A 19,802-nucleotide genomic window follows, 5' to 3' on the forward strand; every position below is an offset into this window, starting at 1 on the left:
CATCTTTCATACTTTGGACATATTGTCAGGAGGGACCAGTTGCTGGAGAAGGATATCATGTTTGGTAAGGTGGAGGGTCACAGAAAAAGAGGAAGACCCCCAGCAAGATGGATTGGCAAAGTGGCAACATCAGTGGGCTCAAGCGTGGCAACAATTGTGAGGTTGGCCCAGGACTGGACAATGTGTTGTTCTGCAGTACATAGGGTCGCTATGAGTCAGTATCAACTCGATGGCACCTAACAACAACAACATGCTTGGTAGAGTGTCAGGACTTTTTTCGCTGGAAAGACCTTGAAGGTGACACATTGCCACTGCATCAGTGGACTAAAAACTAACAGTTGTGAGGATAGTGCAGGATCAGGCACTGTTTCGTTGTTTTGCTTATAGGGTTGCTAAGGGTTTGAACCAAGCAGACGGCACATAACAGTAACAATAGCATTTATTCAAATATGCTTTTGCCCTTTTTTTTCCCTCTCTTTGTAGGTTTCCATTATGCATGTATTTGTGTACTTGATGATATCCCACAGGTCTTGCAGGCTTGTTCATTTTTCTTTATTCTTTATTCTTTCCTCCTCCTGGTTGTTAGGTCAATAGACTTAACTTCAGGTTCACTGATTTTTCCGATGCCTGCCAGAAGCCCTCTAGTGAATTTTTCATTTCAGTTAGTTTGCTTTTCAACTCCAGGTTATTTCCTTTTTATAATCTCTAAGTCTTCATTGATAGTATCTGTTAAGACATAATTCACTTAGTTTCCTTTAGCGCTCGGAGCATATTTAAGACAAGTGACTTAAAGGTTTTGTCTAGTAAGTCCAGTGCCTGTGTTTCCCCAGAAACAGTTTCTGTTAATTTCATTTGTTAATGGACCATTATAAAGTCTTTATTTTTTTTGGTCATGTATTATTCCTGCATCTTCTCTGCTTTCTAGCTTATGGTCAGCTAGTGTCTTAGCAGAGATTTCCTTCAATATCTGTATCTTGAAGAGCGTGGTGAATAAAGAAAGGAAAGAAAGAGAAATGGAGAGGGAGTGCAGTGGAAGGGGAGGGGAAGGGTTAGAGAAGAAAGAAAAACCTCTCTCAGTCTTTGAAGAATGACTCCGTGTTGGGACACTTTTCAACACTTAGCCATTTACAGGCCTGCTTTGTCTTGTCTTCCTTTTGTGCTGCAGTTAAAGGTCAGCTAGAGGTGAAAATATAGGCTGTCTCATGTCTTTCTGAGCCTGCATCCTTCTCTGGGCATGTGCATGGTTTTGTAACTTCCTTAAGCTACATGGGCACTTTTCAGTTCCCTCATTTCTCAAACCAGTTTCTCATACCGTGGTAACTTGTATGTTGTTGTTTTGCTGGAAGCTATGCTACCGGCATTTGTAATATTAGAAGGGTCACCCATGGTGGACAGGTTTCAGTGAAGGTTCCAGACTTTGTTGGACAGAATAGGAATAAAGAGAGGCAGATCACTTCTGAATGTTTAGCCAATGGAACATACTTAGACCAAGGTGAGTCACTCTGGTTGGAAGGTACTTAAAATATAACTGGGGAAGAGCTGCCTCCTCAAAGTAGATTTGACCTTACCAATGTAGATGGAGTAAAGCTTTTGGAACCTTCATTTGCTGATGGGGCACAAGTCAAAATGAGAAGAAACAACTGCAAACATCTGTTAATAATTAGACCGTGAAATGTATGAACTAAAAACTAGGAAAATTGCAAGTCACCAAAATGAAATGGAATGCATAAAGATTGATATTCTAGGCATTAATGAACTGAAATGAACTGGTATCAGCCATTTTGATTCAGACAGTTTATGAGTTACTATGTCAGGAATGACAAATTGAAGAGGAATGGCATCACATTTATCATCAAAATATGCACTGAAGTAGAATGCTGTATATGATAGAGTAATACCCATATACCTACAAGGAAGACCAGTTAATACCACTATTCAAATTTACGCACCAACCACTAAAGTAGTGATGAGGAAATTGAAGAATTCTCCCTACTTACTTCTTCAGTCTGAAATTGATCAAACATGCAATCAAGATGTATTGATAATTACAGATTATTGGAATTCCAAAGTTGGAAACCAAGAGGAAGGATCAGTAGTCTTTTGTGATAGGAAACGGTGCTGGAGATAGTATAATAGAAGTTTGTAAGGCCAATTACTATAAACATGAATCTCACCAAATGGAATACACAGGAATCCGTTGATTACATCTATGGGAAGAGATTATAGAGAAGCTCAATAATATCAGCTAAAACCAAGCCAGGGCCGATTGTAGAACAGATCACCAGTTGCTCATTTGCAAGTTCAGACAGAAGCTGAAGAAAATTCACAATCTACAAGAGCCAAAATATGACCTTGAATATATCTCACCTGAATTTAAAGAGCATGTCAAGAACAGATTTGCTGCATTAGACACTAATGACCGAAGACCAGAAGAGTTATGGAACTACCATTAAGATGATTATACATGAAGAAAGCAAAAGGTCATTAAAAAGATAGTTAAGATAGAAAAGACCAAAATGGATGTCAGAAGAGATTCTGAAACTTGTTTTTGAACATAGAAAAGCTAAAGAGACTGGAAGAAATGATGAAATAAAAGAGCTGAACAGAACATTTCTAAGGGCATCTCAAGAACACAAAGTCAATTATAATGAACTGTGCAGAGAAATGGAGTTAGAAAACCAAAAGGGAAAAACACACTCAGCATTTTCAAGCTGAAAGAGCTGAAGAAAAACTTCAAACCTCAGGTTATAATACTGAAGGATTCTATGAACAAAATACTGAACAATGCAGGAAGCATCAAAAGACAATGGAAGTCATTGTACTAAAAAAAATTGGTCGATATTCAACCATTTCAAAAGGTAGCATATTATCAAGAACCAATGGTATTGCAGGCTACAGTTCAAGCTGCACTGAAGGCATTGGCAGAAAACAGGGCTCTGGGAATTGATGGAATACAAATAGAAATGTTTCAAGAAACTGATGTAGTGCTGGAGGCACTCACTTGTCTATGCCCAGGAATTTAGAAAACAGTTGCCTGACCAGTCTATTGAAAGAGACTCATATTTGTGCCCGTTCCAAAGAAAGGTGACCTAACGAAATGCAACCATCATCTAAGAGTATCATTAATATCATATTCAAGTAAAAGTTTGCTGAAGATAATTAAAAAATGATTGCAACAAAACTTCAACAGGGAGCTGCCAGAAATTCAGGCTGTATTCAGAAGAGGATATAGTGGAACAAGGGGTATCAGGGCTGACGTCAAATGGATCTTGGCTGAAAGTAGAGGAGTACCAGTAAAACATTTACGTATGCTTTATTGACTATGCAAAGGCATTGGACTATGTAGATCACAACAAACTATGGATAATATTGCAAGGAATGGGTATTCCAGAACACTTAACTATGTTCATGAGGAACCTGTACATGGATCAAGAAGCAGTTTTTCACACAGAACAAGGGAATACTAAATGGCTTAAAATCAGGAACTCTGTAATTGGAGTTGTGTCCTTTCACCATACTTTTCAGTCTGTATACTGAGAAAATAATCAGAGAAACTAGATTATATAAATATGAAGAAGAATTTGGCATTAGAATTAGAGGAAGACTCATTGATAACCTGTGATATGCAAATGACACAGCTTTGTTTTCTGGAAGTGAAGAGGAATTGATAACTTACTGATAAAGATCAAAGACTACAGCTGTTAGTATGGATTGCATGTCAATGTAAAGAAAAGGAAAATCACAACTGAACCATGATGAATGGAGAAAAGGTTGGAGTTGTCAAAGACATCATTTTACTTGGATCTAGATGAACTCCTATGGAAGCAGCATTCTGGAAATTGAAGGATGTATTGCACTAGACAAATCTGCGAAAGACCTCATTAAAGTGTTAAAGAGTCAATATATCACTTTAAAGACTAAGGTGTGCCTGACCTAAGACATGGTGTTTTTGCTTCACCTGCATGTGAACATTGGACTATGAATAAGGGAGCTTGTAGAAGAATCAATGCCTTTGAATTATGGTGTTAGAGAAGAATATTAAAAGAACTGTGGACTGTTAGAAGAACAAACAGTTCTGTCTTAGAGGAAGTATAGCCAGAATTCTCCTTAGAAGTAAGGATGGTGAGATTTCTTTTCTTGTTCTTTGGACACGTTAGCAGGAGGGACCATACTTGCAAAAGTGGAGGGTCAGCGAAAAAGAGGAAGATCCTTAATGAGATAGATTGACACCATGGCAGCAACAGTGGGCTCAAATGTAACAATTGTGAGGATAGTGCAGGAGGGCCAGGCTGTGTTTTGTTCTGTTGTACATAGGGAAACTATGGACCAAAACAGACTTGATGGCACCTTACAATAGCAACAGTTTACCCAAATAATTATACTCAGCTGTACCCTCCAACTTTTCCATATGTCTTGTGTTAACCTCAATTGTACTCTTTGCCCCAGTCAATACTGGGTTGTTCATTTACCTTAAGATTTTTTTTTTTGAAAAATGAATTGTTGTTGTTGTTGTTAAGTGCCATCAAGTTGGTTCCAACTCATTCCGACCCTGTATAGAGTTTCTAAGGAGCACCTGGTGAGTTTGAACTGCCAACTTTATGATTCAAAGATATTGTCCTCTGTTCTTCTAGTACTTACAGCACACAACTCATTTTTAATCAATAAATTTAAGTTGATTATATTCTTTAAATATATGAAAGGTATTTTATTATATAACACAGTAGTGACTGCACTGACTGTATTTTCTCAAGTGGCAAATGAGACAGAGGTTAGCATTCCTCTTTGACTCCTTATGAGAACCTTGAAATTATCTGTCTTTTGGAGGACTCAGTTTCTTACATCATCTGTGCTACAGTCCTTGAGGATACCAATGGTGCTTAGTAGTAAAGAACATTTTGCTAAGTTGTTCTGTCATGGGTCCTTGCTCAAGGGGCTAATCTTTTACTTCTAATCTCATTTTCTGCACTTGGTCATGTGTTTCTTCATTATTATGCACAGGATCTGGTCGAGGGATAGCTTTTGTGTGCTCATATGGAATATCCACAGAAGGGTAGTAACATATTATCGTCCTGCTCTCAGGTGTCAGAGTAAGCTCTGCCTTGCAATTATAGTCATCTGGAAGAGAAGAATATGTAGATTTATGACAAACACAACATAAAATGCCATTTTGAATGGGAAGTAACTGTTTCAAAGCAGTTGTTTGATAGAGCCCATTTTACTGCTGCTACTGCCGTGGTGAACCAAGATACTTCTCAGATAGTCTGAAAAAAGATGCTGTGAAGAGAAACTGCTTTTCAAATCTGTTAGTACGCCACACCTATTTTCAACTTTTGACAGCTCAATACGGCAAGTTGGCCATCTTATTTCAGTCTCTAAGTTGATTGCATTTTAAATTATATTAATATTATTGTTGTTAGATAAGTATCAGGTAGGTTGAAATTATAAAAGAATACTAAACTTGTGGTCTGTAATAGCTTTAAACATTAATATGAGACATTTTGGTATTTTTATTTTGTGGTTGGGTATTATTTATGGGTTTATTTTTATTTTTCGTTTTATAGGCGTCTACCATGGCTCAAGAATCTCCCAAAAATTCAGCAGCAGAAATCGCAGTAACAAGTAATGGAGAGCTTGATGAATCTCACGAGCACACCTTTAATAGGGTAAGAACATCTTTTCCTTTTCTTAGTGCAAAGAATTGTGATAAGCCCTTAAATGTTGAGATGAAAGTTAGGAGATAAAGTTAACATAAGAATATTTTCTTAGCTTAACTGAATTGTCAAGAATCTAATGTTATTAAATAGGGATGACTAGGGCAGCCATGATATTGATTCCTCAAGGTTAAGCTCTAGGACTGTAAGCAATTAGACTTTGGTGTTATTATCAGTGGTTCTATTTTATGACTACAACAGGAAAGTATGTAATGTTTTTGGCATATAACTTTATAAAATTACTCTTGTATGTAATGTTTTTGTTGTTGTTCTTATGTGCTGTCAAGTCGGTTCTGACTCATAGTGACCCTTTATAAAGGGTTTCCAAGGAGCAGCTGGTAAGTTTGAATTGCCAACCTTGTGGCTAAAACCAACTTGTGGTCCTGTGCTTTTCCTACAGCGCCACACCAGGACTCCTTTTATGTGGTTAGAAATATATTAACTACAGATTGTTGTCAAGTCAGTTACGACTCATAGTGACCCTGTTTTCAAGGAGCAACTGGTTTGAACTGCTGACCTTGCAGTTAACATTCCCTTGCTTATCGTTTAAAAACTTGGCATTATTTTATCTCTTATCTAAGTGTTTTTAATATGTAATTCTTAGGTAGGCTTCTACTGTTTACTTCCTAAAGTGGCGTACTTGACACAGTGGGAAATGAAACTTTTGGTGCTTTTAGTTTTGATCTGTCTCTCTGTTGAAATTTAAATGTACTGCTATTTAATGGAAATAGTGTGGGTTTAGAGGTAATCTGGGCTCAATTTCAACTGTGCCATTTTTACCTGTGTAAACTAGGCAGGCATTTCATCTCTTCTAGTATGTGTTTTCTAATGTTTATAATGAGAATCATCTTTAGTTTAATGGGGATATTAGCATTAAATGAGATAAGATTAATAAGAAGTCTAATATAGCCTTAAAAGTAAAAAATGATGATTATTTCTGGAGATATTTATATTAAACATCCATTTTTAATGGCATCTGGTGCATGTGTACAACTTAAATATCTTTGAAGATAGTAATTTTAATATTCCTGAAGAAGTAGTAGTTGGATTATTTTACAGTCTAATTAGGACTTTAAAAACTTTATTTGTTTAATAGTAAATTCCTTAAGTGAATAGAAGATGTTAATTTAGTTACTATTGATATTTTAGACCATATAATCCTTTGTTGTGGGAGGCTACCTGTGCATTCTTGGCCTCTTTTCACTCGACGCTTGCCAGTGTGACAACTAAACATGTCTCCAGTCATTGCCAAAGGTTTCCCCCTTGAGAACCTACAGGAATAATTTATTTTGGAAGGATCAGGCCAAGGCTGATTACTATGTGGTATTGGTTAAAGATATCCCAAATGTCCAACTTTTCCAAAATGCTGTACCGCTCTGTCATCTCTAATACCAGCCACCACTCCTCCCCTCAGGGCTTCACTGTATGCTACAGTGTCTCACAGAACTCGCAGACTGTCAAGGAAATGTCTCACATGTTTATGGAGACTGGCAAGTCCCAAATCCATAGTTCATATGTCAGTCTGGAGGGTTCTTTTCACTCACATCAGATCAAACTGTTTACCTGCAAGACTGTGGAAATTGGCAAATCGGTTAGGCAGTAGGCCACTGCCTAAAGTCCAAAAGAATCAGAGGTCAGGCAAGCCAGATACAGGATTCAGAGCAAGGGCTTAAACTTTGCTAGTGTTTCTCAGCAGGGCTGCAGAGACACAACAGTCTGAAAGAGAAGAGGAAGGTCTCATTAGTTGACCAAGCAAAGGCGGGCACTGGGACTCATTTTGACAACATTACCTAAGCCCTTGGTCAGGGGTCTCTTAGGGCAGAAACTGGCTTCTTATTGGCGTTTGTCAGGATGATTCAGCACAAGATTTAAGTTGTCTTCACATTCTCAGCTGGGAAGTGGGGAGGGGGAATCACAAAGATGGTCTTTTTTCTACATCCTGGGCATTGATGGCAGTATGTTTTTTATCCTCATGACACCAAATGGTCAGGTTGAGGACACATTGGCAGGCCATATCTGGTCTCAAACAGTTCTGCAACCCCAGCCTCCTGTTTTTCTCAATTAAGTAGGAAGCTGGGGTTTGCCTAGTAAAATAGAAATTTAGTTCTTATTTTAACATGCATATCAAAGATGATGATTAATTTGCAGACCACACTACCAAAGAAACTAATGATGGTGACTTGAGTCACACACTCTAGTAAGGCGGGAACTCGAGATACATCCCACCTTAATCTTGCTTCATTAACATAAAAGACAACACACTCTAAAATGGGACTATAACCACAGACATAGAGACTGAGATGGACAATAATCCCAAAATGGAAGACTATGACTAGAAGGGCCATAGTAAGTAATTCATTGCACCATAGAACTGCTGATTCATCATTTAAAGAATGTTTATATTTTTAAATTTCACTAAATTTTATTAATTTTCACCTCAATAGTCTTTGCAAGAGACCTGAGATTTATTTTCAGTACATTAGCTTAGATGGTGGTTCAAACTCCTAGCAGCTATGTGGGAGAAAAACTTTGTGATCTGTTTTCATAAATATTATTGTTGTTGTTAGGCGCCATTAAATCAGTTCTGACTAATTGTGAACCCTATACATGAAAGCATGAAATACTGCTCTGTCCTGCACCATCTTCACAATTGTTTCTGTGTCTGAGCCCGTGTTTCAGCCATGGTGTCAATGTCTCTTTTTTTACTGACCCTCGACTTTACGAAACTCAGTGTTCTTCTGCAGGGGTTGATCTCTCTTGATAACATGTCCAAAGTATGTGAGGCAAAATCTCTCTATTCTGGAGCATTCTGATTGTACTTCTTCTAAGATGTATTCATTTTTCTATGGTTAGGTGCCATCAAGTCAGTTCCTACACATAGCGACCCTGAGGAGTGACTGGTGAGTTTGAACCACCGATCTTGAGATTCAAACCTTCCTTGTGGTCCAGTGCTTATCCTACAGCACAACACCAGGACTCCATTCTTGTGCAGTATATTTAATGTTTTTTGTCAATACCATAATTTGAAGGCATCAATTCTTCTTCGATTGCCCTTTATCATTGTTCAGCTTCCACATGCATATGATTGTTGTTTTTGTTAGGTGCCATTGAGTGGGTTCTGACTCAGCTACCTATTACACAACAGAACGAAACAATGTACAGTCCTGTGCTATCCTCACAATTGTTATTTGATTACATTGGCTTAGTTACATTGCATATGATTATGGCCTTGAAAACCCTGTGGGGCAATTTGCTCTATCACATGGGGTTTCTATGAGTTGCAATCCACTTGATGGTACCTAACAATAACAATTTAGTTTTTCAACACCTATGGGTCAATATGGACTCCTGGTGTGGTGCTGTAGGAACAGCACTGGACTGTGAACCATGAGGTTGGCAGTTCACATCCACCAGCTCCTCTGAACTCAATACAGGGTCACTGTGAGTCGTAACCTACTTGATGACACTTAACAGCAACAGCAACACGGGTCAATATAAAGTCCCTAGGTGGCACAAGCAGGTTGTGTTTGTCCAACACCCATCTGTAAGTATGTTGTACAGTGGTGGCTTGTATGTTGCTGTGATTCTAGAAGTTATGCCACAGATATTTTAAATAACTAGCAGGGTCATCCACAGTGGACAGGTTTCAGCTGAGATTCCATACAAAGACAGTCTAAGGAAGAAGGAGAGGTGGACTACTTCTGAAAATTTAGTCACTAAAAAGTTTCTGAATAGCAGTGGAACAGTGTCAGCACCAGAATATTGAATATTGAAACATGATGAAGGACACCAGAATACTGTCAGATACAGTGCCAAAAGATGGCCCCTCAGGTTGAAAGGCAGTCAAAATATGACTGGGGAAGAGCTGCTTCCTTAAAGTAGGGTTGACCATGATAACACAAATGGTGTAAAGCCCTTGAGACCTTCCTTTGCTGACGAGGCACAACTCAAAATGAAGAGAACAGCTGTAATATCCATTAATAATCAGAACATGGAATGTATGAAGTATGAAGTAGAAAAATTAGAAATTGTCACAAATGAAATGGAACAAATAAACATTGATATCCTAAGCATTAGTGAGGTGAAATGGACTGGTATTGGCCATTTTGAAACTGACAGTCACATGGTTTACTATGCTGGGAAGCACAAATTAAAGAGGAGTGGCATCACATTCATCATCAAAAAGAACATATCAAGATATGTCTTAAAGTGTAATGCTATCTGTGATAGAATAATATCTACATAAGGAAAACCAGTTAAAACCACTATTATTCAGATTTACACAACAACTCTAAAGCCAGTGATGATGAAATTGAAGAATTCTGCCAATTTCTTCAGTCTGAAATTGATCAAACATACAATCAAGATGTATTGATAATTGGTGATGATTTGTCTGCAAAGGTTGGAAACAAAGAGGAAGGATCAGTGGTTGGAAAATACGGCCTTAGTGATAGAAGTGATGCTGGAGATTGCATGATAGAATTTTGCAAGATCAATGACTTCTTTATTGCAAATACTTTAAAAAAATTTTTTTTTAAGTATTTTAAGATGACTATACACATGGACATCAACAGATAGAATACACAGATATCAAATTGACTATATCTATGGAAAGAAACGGTAGAAAAGCTCTGGAACATCAGCCCAAACAAGGTCACGGGCTGACTGTGGAACACATCATCAATTGCTCATATGCAAGTTCAGGCTGAAGCTGGAGAAAATTAAAACATGCCCATAAGAACCAAAATACGACCTTGAACATATCCCACCTGAATTTAGAGATCATGTGAAGAACAGATTTGATGCACTAGACACTGAAGACCAAAGACCCGAAGAGTTGTGGGATGACATCAAGAACATCCAACAGGAAGAAAGCAAAAGGTCATTAAGAAGACAAGATAAAAAAAAAAAAAACTCCAACCAAAATGGATGTCAGAAGAGACTGAAACTTGCTCTCCATGTAGAGATGGTACAGCAAATTGAAAAAGAGAGGAGGTAAAAAAACAATAGAAAATTTCAAAGGTCAAATATAACAAAATGTGTAAAGACCTGGAGTTAGAAAACCAAAAGGAAAGAACACGCTCATTATTTCTAAAGCTGAGGGAACTGAAGTAAAACTTCAAGTCTCGATTTGCTATATTGAAGGAATTTATGGGCATATTGAATGATGCAGAAAACCATCAAAATTAGATGGAAGGAATGCACAAAGTCACAGTACCAAAAAATAAAAGGTTGATGTCCAGCCATTTCAACAGTTAGCATATGAGCAAGAACCAATGATACTGAAGGAAGAAGTCCAAAGTGTACTGAAGACACTGGCAAAGAACAAGTCTCCGGGAAATGATGGGATACAAATTGATGCAGCAATGGAGGCACTCACTCATTTATGCCAAAAAATTTGAAAGATAACTACCTGGCCATCTGACTGGAAGAGATCCATATTTGTGTCCATTCTAAAGAGAGATGACCCAATGAAATGTGGAAATTGGACAATATCCAAAAACCCCTCTGGGTTTTTTTTGGGCTGTGTGTGTGTGTGTGTGTGGGGGGGGGGATGTACACAAAAACACTCAGAATATATAATAAGTTAAACAACCAAAGGGCACATTTTGCAGACCTGCCTCCTGGCCACCAGAACTCAGTCTTTCTCTTTCCATGAGTCGAGAGTCCTCAACTGCTCTCTCTCTCCATGTCTTCCTCTCTGCCTCCATCTCTGGTGTTGCTTCTTCTCTCAATAGGGTCCCCCATTCTACTCTTGCTCTTCTCCCTTGATGGTCTTAGGGTCCTCTGTTTCTGGACTGTAAGATTAACCACTCCCCTGTTTTTCTTACAAAACTTCTACCTTTACAGTTGTGACAGTCATAATTCGTCATGTTAACAATTATTCACATTGAATCATAAGAATCTTATCCCCATGTCTTATCACCAGACCCATCTAGCCAAGATGAAAACTATTCAGTGGAGACTCTATCTCCTGCTGCATACTCTGAAACTAATCTGCCTCATGAAAACTTGTAAGCCACTCACTTCATGCCTTTATTGCCCCCTCATTTTAGGTAGCCAATGTCTAAGTTGCCCATCCCTATCTATCCTGTATACAGAGGGTTGAGGATTAATACTTGATGTGAAGACTCCTTCTCTTTCAGTTGGTATTTTGAGCTACTATATCCATAAGTATAGGTCAAGTTCATCAAACCATAGCAATTTACACTTGTTTCCTTTATCAAAGTTTCTTTTTCTTTTTATCCTAGTCAAATTCTGATCATCAGTCCATCGAGGCTAGGTCAAATGAGTACTATCTGCAAGTTTGGGCATTCTTGTTTGTCTCCCCTCACTTCTTATTAGTTGGATGCTTCTCTCTGAACTCTAGCCCTCTTGGGGCTATGTCCTTGTCCATGGGCTCAGGTGTCCCCAGACCTTCCTCTTCTCTCTCTCATCTCCAGGTCAACGGGAGTCTGGAACGTGGTCGAACTCAGCCCATTTCTTCATTGTTGCCTGTCCCCCTCTTCCACTCACCATTAGACCAATGTGGTCACCAGCAAGCTTACATGCCTGCTCACGTGTTCCCTTTGAATTTCAGTCTTGGAAGGGGGCTTGTCTGAAGATACTTGATTGCTTGCCTTGATGGCTCCCAGGTGAGCAACGTGCTTGTTCTTGTAGTAGCCAATCACTCTGCCATTTTTGTTTTGGATTTTTCTGCTGGTCTTCTTTCAAGAAGTATCACCTGTTGCTCTAGTTGTTCCCAGCTGGTCAGCTTGTCCTTTCTAGTGGGAATGTTCCATCTTAGAAGGCAAGTAAAATTTTGCTAAAGATAATTCAAAAACAGCTACAACAGCACATTGACAGAGAACTTCCAGATGTTCAAGCTGAATTCAGTAGAGGATGTGGAGCGAAGGGTATCATTTTTGATGTCAGGTGAATCTTGGCTAAAAGCAAAGAATACCAGAAAGCTGTTTACCTTGATTTATTGACTATGCAAAGGTTTTTGATTGTGTGGATCATGCCAAGCTATGTACAACATTGCAGAGAATGAGTATTCCGGCACACTTAAAATTGTACTCATGAGGAAGCTGTTCATAGACTAAGAGGCAATTGTTCAAATAGAATTGGGGGACCATCTAATGGTTCAAAATTAGGAAAGGTGCGTGTCAAGGTTGTATTCTTTCACCATACTTTTTCAATCTATATGCTGAGCAAATAATCTGAGAAGCTGGAGTATATGAAGGAAAACATGGCAACAGGATGGAAGGAAGATTCACTAACAACCTGCAATTATGTGGATGATATAACCTTGTTTGCTGAAAGGTAAGAAGACTTAAAATACTTACTGATGAAGTTTAAAGACCACAGCCTTCGGTATGAGTTGCACCTCAAATGCACCTATTTCTTTTGGGTATATACAAAAATCTTCACCACTGGACCAGTAAACAACATTCTTATCAATGGAGAAAAGATTGAAGTTTATCAAAGACTTCATTTTGCTTGGATCAACTATAAACACTCATGGAAGCAGCAGTCAAGGAATTAAATGACTTATTTCATTTGGCATATCTGCTGAACATGACCGCTTTAAAGTGTTAAAGAGCAAAGATGTCAGTTTGAGGACTAAGATGCACCTAACTCAAGCCATGGCATTTTCAATAAGCTTATATGTATGTGAAAGTTGCACAGTTAATAAAGAAGACCGTAGAAGAATTGATGGCATGTGAGTTATGGTATTGGAGGAGAGTACTAAAAGTACCATGGACTGTCAAAAGAACTATCTAATATATATTGGAATAAGTACAGCCAGAATGTTCCTTGGAAGCCAGCATGGCTAGACTTCATCTTCTATACTTCAGACATATTGTCAGGAGGGACCAGTTCCTGGAGAAGCATATAATGTTTGGTAAAGTGGAGGGTTGGAGAAAAAGAGGATGACCCCCAGTGAGGTGGATCAACACAATGGCAGCAGCAATGAGCTCAAACATAGTTAAGATTGTGACATTGGCACAGGATGCAAGGTTCCACCAGCCACTCCTTGGAAACCCTTATACAGGGTCACTATGAGTCAGAACCTACTCAATGGCATTTGGCAATAGCAACATTAACTTAAGTGTTCATTATACCATCATTTTATTAATGAGTTCTTCATCTTTTGTTAACAGCTCCTTTTGCAAATTTATTTTGCAAATATTTATTGTCGGGTACTGTGGCAAAAATACTTGTCATCATCTGATAAAATGAACTAGTGTGGCACTGAAAGGTCAGCACTGAACTGTGAACCACAAGGTCAGCAGTTCAAGCCAGCTGAGTAGGAGCCTACTCTATGGCACTTAACAACTGTAATCATCTGATAAAAGCTCTCCAAAAAACTTACACATGTACAGAATGTTAGTTTTAGAAAGTTCATTTGCCCCCTTAAGCATATACATCCTCACAAGCATTAATCTTAAGTAGTTAGTTCAATGGAATCTCCACACAGATCAAGATGTTAAACATTTCTAAGCTCTTAGAAGGTGCCTTCATATTTTCCTTAGATATCCAACTTCCCAGGTACCACTATTCTTCTGACTCTGTTGTGTATTGCATTTGTCTTGTCCTGAACTGGATATATATGGAATCATACAGTATGTACTCATTTTTGGCTCTCTTTCATTCAGTATTTGTGAGACTCAGATTATTGCTTGTATGATGTTTCTTTCTTTGTTGGTCAATATTGTATTCTGTTTGTTAATATACTTCAATTTATTTATCAATTCTTTTGTTGATGGATAACTATGTTGTTTCCAGTCTGTGGTTAACACAAATAATTGTGCTGTAACCTTCTTGTACATGTCATTTGATATACTTGATCACCTATTTCTGTCAGGTATAGTGGCTAGGCTTTGATATATGTATAGCTGACTTTCAAAACAGATGAATTGACAGTCCCACCAGTAATGAATATGAGTTCTGGTGTTCTGCATCCTTACCAACTCCAGGTATTTTTATACCTTTTAATTTTAACCAATCTGATGGAGGCATAATAGTATCTCATGTGGTTTTAATATGCCTTTAGCTAATGACTAATGATGTGTCCTGGTATGGTGCTGTGGGTTAATGTGGTGGACTGCAAAATTGGTTTGAAGGTCGGTGGTTCAAGCTCACCAGCTGCTCCTAGTAACCCCATACAGGGTAACTATGAGTCGGAACCGACTCGACGGCACTTAACAACAACTATGAGTAATGATGGTGAGCACCTTTTTATATTCTTACTGAGCATTTGAATGTTCTCTTTTGTGAAGTGCCTTCTCAAATCTTTTGCCCATTTTTCTGCTATGTTGTGTGCCATTTTCTAATTCACTTACAGGAAGTCTTTATTCTGGATGTAAATTCAGTTTGGATATCTGCCTTATCCCTATCTTCACCCAGTCTGTGACTTGCTTTTGTGCTCTGTTAGAGGCATATTTTTATGAGCCAATCAAAAGCCAAACCCAATGCCATTAGTTCAAAACTCATAACAGCTCTATAAGACATCGGTTTTACAAAGTTGAAAATCTTTTAAGGAAAGATTGCCTCATCTTTTCCCATAGAAAAAATGTGCTAATTTTAATGAAATCACATTTATTATTTTTATTGTGATTTTCATGTCCTTTTAAGACATTTTTGTCTACTCTAATATCTTGAAGATACTATTTTCTTCTAAAATTTTTGTTTGTTTTACTGCTCAGTTATGTATGTGATTGATCTTGAATTGATTTTTCTGTTCTGTGTGAAGTAGGGATCAAGGTTCTTTTTTTCTCTTATATGAATATTCAATTGACCTAACTTCATTTATTAAAAAGACTGTCCTTTCTCCACTGAGGGCCTTTGCCCTCAGGTGATCATATATGTGTCAGTCTATTTCTAGACTCTTTCATTTTTTTGTGTTTTCTGTTGTTGTTTTTTTTGTCTATTCACAATAATCTCACACTATCTGAATTACTTATTAAATTTAACCACAATAATTATGACTGGAATAACTATTAGCTCAACCTGATACCTCCAGCTTTGTTCTTCTTAAAGGTTGCCTTATACTTTTATCCCATTCATGAGTCTTTAGTTAAGAACCTATATTTACCATTAAGTGGCACTGAAAAATTTTTCTATATCCTTTCAAATTTTAATTAACTTTAGAATTAAAATATTTTATTATAGTGGAGTTAATTAGATCTTAACATATTATAGTGTGATTTGTAAGGTTATTTGTTGGTTAATATAAAATTCTTCTATTGGCATTTCCCTACAGTGTTATTTTATGTTCTTTTGGAAGATTCAAAAGGAAAAAAGGTATTGTCTTGGAGGTCTTTTCCTCATTTTTCTCCTGTGGAGTGGCTGGTAGGATTAAACTGCTGATCTTGTGGTTTGTGATCCAGGAAACAAACAAACAAACCTTATAATGGCTCTTATTTAATGCATACTGCATGATACACTTTAAAAAAGTATAAATTCCTATATAAAATAAACTCAAACCTACAGCCGTTGAGTTTATTCCAACTCATTGTGACTTTATAGGACAGAGTAGAACTGTTTCCAAAACTGTAAACCTGTATGGAAACAGACTGCCTCATGTTTCTCTTGCTTAGAGTATGGTGGATTTGAATTGTTGGTCTTTCAGTCAGCAGCATGAGCCTTAATCCACTGCTCAAAAGTCCTTATATAAAATTACATATACACACACACAAAATAAATCCATTGCTATCAAGTCATTTCTGACTCGTTGTTGTTAGGTGCAATCGAGTCGGTACCGACTCATAGAGACCTTATGCAGAGAAGTATGAAACACTGCTCGATCATGGGCCAACCTCATTATTGTTGCCACACTTGAGCCCATTGATGCTGCCACTTTGCCAATCCATCTTGCTGGGGTCTTCCTCCTTTTTCTCTGACACTCCACCCTACCAAACATGATAGCTTTTTCCAGCAACTGGTCCCTCCTGACAATGTGTCCGAAGTATGAGAGACAAAGTTTGGCCATCCTGGCCTCCAAGGAGCACTCTGGCTGGACTTCTTCCAACACAGATGTGTTGGTTCTTTTGGCAGCCCATGTCACTTTCAATATTCTCCTCCAGCACCATAACTCAAAAGCATCAATTCTTCTACAGTCTTCCTTATTAGAAACCCTTTATAGGGCTTCCAGGACTCAATCTTTACAGGAGCAGACAGACTAATCTTTCCCCTGCAGAACTAATGATGCGTTTGAATTTCTGACCTCTCAGTTAGCAGCCCAGTGCCTAACCCATAGCACCACCAGGGCTCCTTATAGATACAAAATTACCGAAACCCAAACAAACTCACTGTCATCAAGTTGATTCCAGCACTTAGTGTAGGGTTTCCGAGGTTGTAATCTATATGGGAACAGAAAGCCCTAACTTTCTCTCAGGAAGCATCTGGTGGGTTTGAACCACCAACCTTGTGGTTAGCACCGTAGTGCTTATCCCACCGCATCAGCAGGGTGCCTCCATGTAAAATTAAAGTGGTAGCCTATAAAGCGGTTATAACATGGCTGGCCAGCTGATGTCACTGTGGCACAGGCAGTGAAATTGTAAATGTTTTTGTTCTTGGGCTGTTTTTTGGTTTTCTTTCTCATTCAGGTGTTTGGTTTTTCATTTGTTTTCCTTTCTTACTCTGTCCTAAGAGAGCCCCTGGTTACAAGCATACTCAACATTCACATTTATATAGACCTCATAATAAAAGAGCTTATTCTAGAAACCCCCTGCCAACAGCTTACTCATTGGCTATAGTAATGTTTCTAGGTTTGTTACTCTTTTGTTAAGATAACAACTAGATGTAGAGTTTTGCACAATCATCTTACTATTATCTCAGTTTTCTTACAGCAATAATATATTTCATCTCTAAATAAAAAATATTTTTTAAAAAACTAGAGAAGTTTAATCTCTTAAATAGCACTATTTACTCTTTTATTTGTAAACGGCATATTATTTCTAATAGATGCTGTTATGTTGTTGTTAGATGCCCTGGAATTGGTTCTGACTCATAGCAACCCTGTGCACAACATAACGAGACACTGCATCATTCAGTGTTTTGCATTTAGAATTTTTTCAATATTGCAATCCAAGGCTTGAATTTTTTCTTCAGTTCTTTCAGTTTGAGAATTTCTGAGCATATTCTTCCCCTTTAGTTTTCTAACTCAGGTCTTTACACATTTCATTATAAAACTTAACTTTCTTTTCTAGAATTGCTGTTTGAAATTTACTTTTAATCTTTGACCTCCTCATTTCATCCATTTGCTTTAGCATCTCTATGCTGGAAAGCAAATTTCAGTCACTTCTGACATCCATTTTGAACTTTTCTTTCCTGTCTTTTTAATAACCTTTTACTTTCTTCCTCTATGGTGTTCCTGATGTCACCCCCCACACACTCTTCTGGTCTTTAGTCTTTAGTCTAATGCATCAAATCTGCTTTTGAGATGGTCTCTAAATTCAGGTGGGATATGTTCAAGGTCATATTTTGCCTCTCGTGGACTTGTTTTAATTTTTATATGACCACTTGATGGTTTGTTCCACAGTCTGCCCCTGGTCTTGTTTTAGCTGATGATATGGAGCTTTTTCATCATCTCTTCACACAGATGTAGTCAGTTTGATTCCTGTGTATTTCACCTGGTGAGATCCATATGTATAGTCACCTCATGTTGTTTAAAAAAGGTATTTTCAATGAAAAAGTCATTGGCAAAACTCTATCATGTGATCTCCACCATCATTTCTATCACAAAGGCCATATTTTCCAATGACTGATCATTCTTCTTTGTTTCCAACCTTTGTATTCCAATCACCAGTAATTATTAATACATATTGATTACAAGTTTGATAAATTTCAAACTGAAGAAATCAATTATTGTTGTTTTTAAGTGCCGTCAAGTCAGTTCTGACTCATGAAAACCCTGTATAGGGTTTCTGAGGCGCAACTGGTGAGTTTGAACTGCTAACCTAGCAGTTCAAAATGACCTTGTGGTCCAGTGCTTATCCTACAGTGCCACACCAGGACTTTGGGCTTTCTTTCTAGCCATATGGATATTACCCGATCATGGACAGCGTTGTACTTCAAGATAGATCTTTGAAATACTTTTTTTGATGATGAATATGTCACCATTCCTCTTCAATTTGTTGTTCCCAGCATAGAAAACTATATGATTGTCTGATTCATAATGGCCAATACCAGTCTATTTCAGCTCACTAAATGCTATAATGAGTCCTGGTGTGGTGCTGTGGGCTGATGCGTCAGACTGCAAAGTCTGAACTTCAGGGTCAGTGGTTCAAGCGCACCAGCTGTTCCTTGGAAACCCTATACAGGGCTGCTGTGAGTCAGAATTGACTCAACAGCACTTAACAACAACAACAACGCCTATAAGGAGCTCTGGTAGTGTAGTGGTTACGAGTCAGGCTGCTAACTTCAAGGTCAGCAGTTTGAAACTACCAGCCATTCCGTGGGAAGAAGATGAGGCTTTCTGCTCACGTTAAGATTTACAGCCTCGCAAACCATATACAGGATCGCTGCGAGTCAGAGCCAACTCCACAGCACACCACTACCACCACCACACCTATGATTTCTATCTTTATGTGTTCATTTTTAACAGCGTCTAATTTTCCTTGATTATTAATGGATGTTCCTGAGTATTAATGGATGTTTGAAGCTATTTCTCCTTATTTTGAGTTGTGCCCCCAAACAAATGAAGGTCCTGACAGCTTCACTTCATTCTTATCATAGTCAACTCAATTTGAGGAGACAGCTCTTCCCCAGTTATATCCTGAGTGTCTTCCAACCTGAGGGGCTCTTCTTCTGGCACTGTATCTGGCAGTATTCTAGTGCTGTTCATAATGTTTGCATCTTCTGGCACTATACCTGCATGTTTCTCTCCTGTTGATAAGGTTTTCAGTGGCTAAACATTCAGAAGTCGTCTGCCTCTCCTTCTTCATTGTCTTAGCTCTGCTGAAACCCGTCCACCATAGGTGACCTTGATGGCATTTAAAACACTTGTTGTTGTTGTCAGGTGCCATCGAGTCGGAACCGACTCATAACGACCCCATGCACAGCAGAACGAAACAATGCTTGATCCTGGGCCAACCTCACCAC

General features: G+C 38.2%; 1 protein-coding gene and 1 pseudogene across 2 annotated transcripts in view; one reads left to right on the forward strand and one right to left on the reverse strand.

Moving 5' to 3' along the window:
• ARFIP1 (ADP-ribosylation factor interacting protein 1) overlaps positions 1-19,802 on the forward strand; it is a 169,559-nt gene that overhangs the window by 34,230 nt on the left and 115,527 nt on the right. For both annotated transcript variants that reach the window (XM_006875500.1, XM_006875501.1), the window contains exon 2: positions 5,562-5,663. In XM_006875500.1, coding sequence (XP_006875562.1) covers positions 5,571-5,663 — 93 coding nt within the window. In that variant the 5' untranslated portion in view covers positions 5,562-5,570. The remainder of the gene's footprint in view (positions 1-5,561; positions 5,664-19,802) is intronic.
• LOC102842084 lies at positions 4,808-5,484 on the reverse strand (annotated as a pseudogene).

The sequence above is a fragment of the Chrysochloris asiatica genome, unplaced genomic scaffold, assembly GCF_000296735.1.
Source record: "Chrysochloris asiatica unplaced genomic scaffold, ChrAsi1.0 scaffold00329, whole genome shotgun sequence".
NCBI classification, from domain to species: domain Eukaryota; kingdom Metazoa; phylum Chordata; class Mammalia; order Afrosoricida; family Chrysochloridae; genus Chrysochloris; species Chrysochloris asiatica.